The sequence below is a fragment of the Chanos chanos genome, chromosome 13 (genome assembly GCF_902362185.1).
Source record: "Chanos chanos chromosome 13, fChaCha1.1, whole genome shotgun sequence".
Classification (NCBI taxonomy): Eukaryota; Metazoa; Chordata; class Actinopteri; order Gonorynchiformes; family Chanidae; genus Chanos; species Chanos chanos.
Genome location: NC_044507.1, coordinates 11,075,873 through 11,084,506, shown reverse-complemented (window position 1 = coordinate 11,084,506; position 8,634 = coordinate 11,075,873). Strand labels below are relative to the sequence as shown.

The following is an 8,634-nucleotide window of genomic DNA, read 5'->3' as shown; positions in this document are numbered from 1 at the left end:
AAGACAGACCCATCCAGATCAGATTCACATCTTGATGTATTCTGTTGTCACAAGACCAGTAATAATTAAATAGACAAATATGAAATTGACAGTTAGCTCCATATTGCCATTGTGTCAGAATACTGTTATGTGAAATATCAGTCAGCACAATGAACACAGACACAAATTCATACAAATTCTACAGCGAGGAAAGTTCTTTAAGGCTGTGGAAAGACATGTCAGGGTTGTTGAAACAGTACTTACTATTTTAACAGCTGATACTTAAGGTTGGTGTCACATTTGGCTTCATGTAAGAAAATAGTCTCTAACATAAATATCTATCCGGGGTAAAATATTCTCATGGGAAGAAAGTGCACCATATTTGGTTTCGGTTAATATGCAGCTAACATCACATCTTTTTTCTTTTTTTTTTTTTAAATCTGTTCACACTTAAAAATAGATTTTTTTTTTTTTTAAAGAGACACATAATACATTTTGGCTCCTAATTCTTCTCATCTAACATTTTCTATTTTCAAATTTCTAAGCAATATGTAACTTAGCAGCACTTAATAAACAACATTCATTTGCTCTGTCATTTCAAACTCCCCTGTTTGACTCCTATGGAGGTTGTTTTAAAAATACGTCTAGTCTTGGACTGTATTGCACATCAAAAGCAGGCCTGATGCAGTGAACGGAACAGCTTGTCCTAAATACCTCTGCACTGCTGAGATTGTTTTAATGTCCAATGAACATATATCTACCCCTCAGTGAATAAGGCAGATGCTAAATCTCTCTCTCTCTCTCTCTCTCTCTCTCTTTCTGTCTGTCTCTCTCTATTTCTCTTTGTTTCTCTCTCTACAGACTGCCTTTAAGATGACTTAGACAAGCCTGACATTGAACAAAGACGCTTAGATGGAGGGTAAGATGGATTGAGTAACTTAATGTACACTTTATGCAAAACTATACATCTCTACTGTATCTAAGTAAGTCTTTTCTGCTCTTTTCCCATCATGTAGAATGCTTCACTACTGCAGTTAAGCCAGTTCCCTGGGAAAAAAAAAGAGATTTGGTCAAAACCCAGCCTTGAATAAAACTGGCTGTGTGAAACAGAGTGAGGACATTCACAGACCAAGAACTTTTCAAAAACTAAATCTATCCATATCAGTGTGAATAAGTATCAGATACAACATGACTACAAAGGTTGGCGCACCTCTCGGTCTACATCTGTGTAAAATCATAACTACTTTATTATTGGGCAAGAAAGGAAAGGAAACTCTCACTGATGACTCATAATAATGCTGAATCAGAAGGGATTTTTCCTGCCATGAAAATACTCTGAGCCTAATTCAATTAAACCACCATAGTGACAAATAAATATTTGGTATGTCGACATTGACAAATGGTGCCAGCACCATTTTCCCATAAACAGTGTGATTTGATTAAGAAGCACTCTAATTCTGAACTATTAAACCTATTTAATGTTTTTCTATTGTAGTAAACTGAACTGCAGCAAATCCTCATCTGAATTTCAATCTAGTGGAAGACAATGACAAAGACATATAGAGAAACATTACTCAATCCATCTCACTTTCATCCTTTCATTATTGAGTGAGAGTGTGATAGATAGATAGATAGATAGATAGATAGATAGATAGATAGATAGATAGATAGATAGTGAGTGAGAGAGAGAGAGAGAGAGAGAGAGAGAGAGAGAGAGAGAGAGAGAGGGAGAAGAGTTGTTTCTTCTCCACTGTGAAATTACATCAGCCCTCACAAAACTGAAAACAAATCATGTCGCATCCGGGGTGTGCCAGTCTACTCTGTCTGCATTGAGTACAGCTAGGAGAGTGACTTTGTATATATTTTCTAACATATTACAGTAGTAATAAGTCATCCTCAGTAAGACTCAAACACACTCACTGTTCACAATCTATATCATCCTGCCAGTCATATTTCGGACTCTCTCCTCAGAGGTCTGGGTTCTAGTGGTACTGTGTCCTGATTGGATACAGCATCTGAGACTGCATCTGTATTTGTGTCCTCTAGTACCGCACTCTCATCCACAAGGTTCATGTCAACTTTGCCTTCATCTTCATCATCTTCATCATCATCATCCTCTGTGTCCTCCTTGTCCATGAGGGCCACCTCGTTCTCATAACAGAATGAGTTTGAGGTGGACACAATGTATTTCTTCTCTGCCAGGTCCCTGGCACTGCACTGAGGGGTGCTGGGTACCTCATAAGTGTTGTCGAATCGTGAGTAGTCCACTTTGTAGTGATTTTTCTCCTCAAACAAAACCGGCTCAAACCGGTGACCCCAGAGGATCTCACTGGCCAGGTAAGAGCTGCGGCACTGGGTGGTCATTGCCGTTGCTTCAACCATGCCCTCCAGGATAACCACAATCTCAAACTCTGAGCTCTCCAGCTCCTGTTTGCTCATGTCATAGAAAGGGCTGTCCTCGTCGATCTCATGGACGATGGTGATGGGTGAGACAAGGAAGATGCGGTCAATTCCCGTGTCAAAGCCCACGTCAATGTCCATTTGGTCCAGAGGGATGAACTCTCCCTCGGCCGTGGTACGAGATTTGAGAAGCTGCGCCCGGACGTGGGCCTCCACCAGGTGACTCTTACGGAGGTTCCCCACCCGCCACATCAGACACAGCTTGCCATCCCTCATAGCAATGGTGGCATAGTGGCTGAAAACCAAAGTTTCATTCCTCTTCTTGGGCTTGGCCATCTTGGCCATGACTGCTCCGATGATGAACGCATCGATGATACAGCCCACGATGCTCTGGAAGACCACCATGAAGACGGCGACGGGGCAGTCCTCGGTCACGTAGCGGTAGCCGTAGCCGATGGTGGTCTGCGTCTCTACTGAGAAGAGGAACGCTGCCGTGAAGCTGTCCACATTCGAGACACACATTTGCTCCCCCCTCTCGAGGTCGCCGTTTGACAGGGCCACCAACCAGAAGACAAAGCCAAAGAAGAGCCAGGAAAGGAGGAAGGAGAGACAAAAGATCACCAGCATCCAGCGCCAGCGGATATCCACGCATGTGGTGAAGATATCGGCTAGGTAACGCTGGCCCTTCTCGCTCATGTTGACAAACTGCACGTTACAGTGCCCGTCCTTGTTGACAAACCTGGTCGTCTGCTGCGAGTGCGATCTGCCCCCGGCGTTTCCGTTGCCGTAGCCGTTAGGCGTGGCGATGGTGGCCAGCTTCATTCCGTCCTCTTCCGAGGACACGATGCTGTAGCGATGGGTGCGAACACTCCCCATTGCTTCCCCTTGGGCAGGCTGGGCCACGTCTGCTTTAGAAAACAGTCTGAGTTTCTGGAAGAAGCGTTGGAGAAACAGTTTTGTACTCTCACAGTGACCAAACCACACAAGAAATCAGCAGGAACCAGATCCCGAGGAAGGGAAGGGGGGGGGGGGGGGGGGGCAAGGACAGGGCCTCGAGCGGGTGGGAGAGGGGCTGTAGCAGAGCGCCACCTAGAAGGTGGAGGGGCGTCTTTACGGCCGTTCAGTCCTCTAACAACAGAGCTTTACACCTCATCAGTGGAGCGGGCTGTGGAAATGACACAGAGAGAAAAGCCATGTCAAACTCACTGAAGGAAATGAGGGGTGTTTGATTACCTGCATTTTAAATAATGCATCCTGCACACAAAAAGAGCTGCTTGCACATTAACTCAAAGCCAAGTGTGTAGCCACAATTGGCATTTGGCCAGTGGTTAAATATCCACACATTTCAGTAGAAACAACAAGTCACATAACCACTGGTGCTAAATTGTTTTGTTTGAAGGAAACAATAACTCAGTGTTATAAGCAGTTAAGTGGCACAGACAGTTAAATTAGAGAGCACTACACTGACTGGCACGTAAAGCTTTATTAACTTCCACCACTTGCCACAAAACTTTCCAACTTTCACAACCAGCTCCATGCCAATAAACCAATGCTAACTGTAAATATCTCACAGAAAAAAAGATACAGAATCAGTCTTGATAGTTTCTGGACAACAGATTAACCTTAATGTTCATTTCTCTGAGGTGAAACTGACCGTTATGGGAATTTTGAGAGCAACGCCTGATAGCAGCAAAGATACTTACCAAATAACCTATTATAAATATTATAACTATTTTAATGCATTATTATAATGTATAAATATCGAATATATGTTGTTCTTACACATGTAACTCTTCAGTGGTCCAGTGTATTGAAGAAAGTAGGACCTTGCAGATTATAAGGATCTCATAGTGAGGAGAAAAATCTGAATAGGCCCAATACCTCGGCTGAAAATGAACCCGTCAACTACAAGAGGAGTGACTTTTGTAATACCAGCGATGCTCATGTATTCTTTGTTCAATGTGTGTTAATCATCAGTATGAACTGTTATGTCATGTTTTGACAGCATTTTTTTTTCAAATGGCGTCTATATGTATATGATGACTGTCGATGAAAGATATCCGCAGAACATCCATTTGTCAATGAACTACTCAAAATGAAGGCGCCAACTTCAGTAAACTTTTGCTTGAGTGAAGAGTGTGGATAGCAACGAGTCACGAGACTATTTTTTGTTGTGGGTGATTAACACTTGGCGTGGCATTTAGTGAGTTTAGCATTAAATCAAGCAAGTACACATATAAAGTCTCCATTACCAAGTTATCATCGCTCTCTTGTTCCGACCGTCGTTTCAAAGGAACGTGTTTTACAGTTTATTGCACTGAATCGCACTCAGTCCTGCTCTCAGTTTATCATATCTACGAATCTGCAGGATGTGTGCTTTCTGATAATGAGAGGAGGTACAGCAGAAATCTACGTTTGTTTGGTTTGCTCGGGTGCAATTAGGCCACAATGCAGCGGCAGATGGAAATGCGGCGATAGATGGAAAATTGTTACATAAACCAACACAATATTATTCGCTGGAGAGATCGATAGCTTTTCTGTCCGATATCCAGCGCCTGTCTGGTTCAAAACGGCCGCATTGGTGACAGAGATATCTACACAGGACAGTATGATCTACTCCTCGTGAGTTTTACTACATCAATATATTAATGTATTAATTGTTCTGAATGCCACTTTAAGCATTAGGAAATTTTAAGAAGTGCTAATTTAACTTCAAGGGTTAAAGGAAATCTAAGAAAGCAAATTTAAGTCCTGACACTACACATATAACCGTCATTAGTGCACTGAGACTGTCTATGCATCTTTGTAGACTGAGGCACCGAGGAACCTACATCGCGCGAGGCTGATGCATTCAAGAATTAGAGGAGGGCGTCTGTATTCCTGGTTCATGCTTCATAGAATCACCGGTGGTACTGAAGTGCATGCTGATCTAAAGTCGGCGGGGTTCAAAATCAGTGAAAAAACACATCATGAGCTTGTACAAGTGTCCTAACTGACCTCTGCCTTCCTGAAATAAAACTCGTTCGTCTTCGTATAATGCTCAGAACAAAGATCATTTCCATTCGTAAACGTATCTGTTTGCTAAATTAAGTGTGATGATAATAATAATAATAATAATAATAATAATAATAATAATAATACTCGTGTTTTCTTTTGCTAAGAACGGAGCGGTTAAATCTGTCCAGTTGACACAAACAGAATGTGCAGAAGTCGAAGTCGCGCCTTCTGAGTCAATGAATAACTCGCTTTAGTTCCGCAATAAATAATACGCGTCATTGAATTTATAGCACGAAGCGGGAATGTCTTTTATCCTCGGAACTACCACTCAAGCTTACCTGTTGGGCGTCAAGGGAAACAGAAATCTTCACCATGCTCTTCTAATACATTCCCAGTCTACAAGCAATTCTCTGCTAGAAAATCCACACCTAGGTTTAATGTCTATCCGGTGACTGTGTTTAACATGAATACGAGTGCAAATTAAACGGGCTCCCATCATCGTCTCAGCGCTCACTAGAGAAGATACTTCAACCAGCTGAAAGTTTCTTTTAAACGCATGTGCTTGTATCCCCGCCCCGTCTCTGATCTCATCCCGCCAGCTGCAAGCGTAACGGTGATTGAAAGGAAGTTATCTCTTTGTGCTCTGAAGCCAATGTCTCTTGCATGTTTATAGAACAATAGTTTATAAACTAAATAGTAACGCAAAAAAGTATAATGGAACTGCAGAAGCTTTCGTAATTTGTTGTCTAGCCCAATTTGATAGCAGACATGCGCAAGTTGTATGGCATGTCTAAGTTCAGTGAAAGAAAATAGTCAAAACTGATTATCCAATGAACAATTATTCTTTTCTAATATATTTATTAAAAAGATGATTAATTTATTCACCAAAACCGCTGACCATGAATAACAATTTTATTTATGAATGTTCACATACAGTATCAGTGACGTAGGGTGATTTCATGAATTTTTCCATTGACAGATTTAAAGTCAGTTTGCTTTCAGAAGAAGTGAAAGGAAACTTTTGTTCATAATGATGATTACCGAAAAAAAAAGTAAAAAAAAAAATGTCTTTTTATATACATTGGCAGTATAGTTGTTCATTTAGCTATGCGGCTGCTTTGTCTGTTTAGGCGCTCCATCATAGCCAAGCCTCTCGGTAAGCCTCTCGGTAAGCATCTTTGTTGGTGTCGGATTTGCCATTGACCTGTCTGTTAACATGGCGTTTGGAAAGGTGTTGTGAGAAAGGCATTAGAGGCTTGTCAGGCTCTGCTCTCACACTGGTTCTGTCTCGCTCCTCAGCACTAACCATGGGTGTTCGGACCCAGCATGTCTGATGAAAAAGGGCGTAGTCCACATGATAATGTCTCTGGCCTTCCTTCAGCATGCTCTGGAAACGCTGAGCCCATCGGATCTCATCCGGCGTGTAGGAGCTGCGGTTTTGGTGAAGAATTCCCCTGGAGTCGTCTGTGTAGGTGAAAGTGACCACCAGCTCAAAGTCAGCCTCTCGGAGGTCCCTTGGACTTAAGCTGTATAGTGGACTGTCAGAGTCCAGTTTATGGATTATCAAGGCAGGAGTGACCAGTGTCACATCCTTGTTCTGGATCTCCAGGTCCTGGTAAGTGACAGACACAGCTCCTGAGGGCAGCTGGGTATGGCGGATCAGCTGTGCCGATGTAGTGCCCTCCAGCATATGGTTTCCCCGAAAATCTCCAATACGCCAGCACAGACAGAATTCCCCATCACGAAGGTTGACGACCGCGCAGTTGCTGAATCCCACGGTCTGAGCTCTTTTCCGTGCCGACGACATCTTTGCCACGACGACACCGATGATGAAGGTGTTCATGAAGCAGCTCATGAGGTCTTGAATCGTCACTACCACGATAGCTGCCATGCACTTCTCCGTCATGAAGCGGTACCCATAGCCGATGGTCCTCTGGGTTTCCATGGAGAAAAGGAACGCGGCCGTAAATTCGCGCATGTTTGCAATACACAGCTCAGTGTCTGGATTGGTGGAGTCCCCGTTGACGAACGCGATCAGCCAATAGATGAGTCCAAAGAAGAGCCAGGACGTGATGTAGGAGAGTGAGAAGAACAGAAACATCACCCTCCATCGGATCTCTACCAGCGTAGTGAAAATGTCCTGGAGGTAATGGCTCCACTTTCCAGAGCTTTGCCGCAGGGTCGCCGTGCAGTGGCCGTCTTTCTGAATGTACCGCTGCTTTTTCCTCTGCTTCTGCCTCAGCACCACAGGAGCTGAAGTCTCATATGTGTTAACAATGGATGGCTCTTCACCTCTTGGACTCATTTTGCCCTCCCAGTGTGGCAGTGTCGTCCTCTCTTTGTGCTTGATCCCTTACAGTCCCTATAACAGATGGATAAAAAAAAAAACAGTTTGTAGCTTCTTCACTAATGAATTCATTACTGGCAAGTCTGATCCGACAGACCCAAGTTAAACTGCTTGTCAAAAATGAGAAGAAATACAGCATAAGAGCGCAGGCCAAAATTTCTGAGTAATTACATATTGCTGCATCACAGCAGAAAACAACACTGACTTTTGCACACATTATACAGAGGCAAATACAATGACTGTACCAACGCTTTAGTCACAATTAATAGACGTTTATGAAGTTTATATACTAATAGACATGCAATTAGTTGGACCACAGCTGGATCTGCACTCCTGAAAAAAGTGTGGATTTATAAAAAGTGTATAGCATTGATCATCTGGCACTGAAAAGTTCAGCAGACTGGAGATTTTAGAGGTTAAGACAGTGTCGATGAAGCTGTCATTGACATAGGTACACTGCTCCCACTAAAGCACACAGGACACGACAATGCTACTGCAAATGACAAATATTAACTAGAGTTTAGGCCCAGTGGCCAAGGCCACCACTAAGTCATCTATGAATGACATTAAAGTGTATTATTGGTCACCTGCTGAAAATGAGAATAAATGAACCGCAAATGGATTTTTGTGTGAGCTTGTATGTGTGTAATGGTGTGAGACCAGCATATTTAAAAAGTCATAAAGGTCACTTACTGCCCAAGGACATCACACCACCCTTCACTGGAATGACCTAAACTGCCATCATTGAAGCAATACTAAAGCACGTAAAACAACTGTCTTCAGACAAGGCCAGCTTCACAGACAATCATTTACCAGAATTGCCATGGCAATTTGGCACAGGTTTACACTATTTTGAGACTAAATAGCAAGTACTATGAGTCACATTGACGCAACCCCTACCTCAAAGATAG

The 8,634-nt window shown here is 42.8% G+C and overlaps 2 protein-coding genes across 2 annotated transcripts; both read right to left on the bottom strand.

Annotated features, from left to right (window-relative positions):
* Positions 1–1,926: 1,926 nt before the first annotated feature.
* kcnj2b (potassium inwardly rectifying channel subfamily J member 2b) lies at positions 1,927–3,255 on the bottom strand. The gene has a single exon (XM_030789981.1). The coding sequence runs from the start codon at positions 3,253–3,255 to the stop codon at positions 1,927–1,929; it is 1,329 nt and encodes a 442-aa protein (XP_030645841.1).
* Positions 3,256–6,514: 3,259 nt separating this feature from the next.
* On the bottom strand, positions 6,515–7,681 carry LOC115825980 (inward rectifier potassium channel 16-like). Its single transcript, XM_030789664.1, has one exon. The coding sequence runs from the start codon at positions 7,679–7,681 to the stop codon at positions 6,515–6,517; it is 1,167 nt and encodes a 388-aa protein (XP_030645524.1).
* Positions 7,682–8,634: the final 953 nt, after the last annotated feature.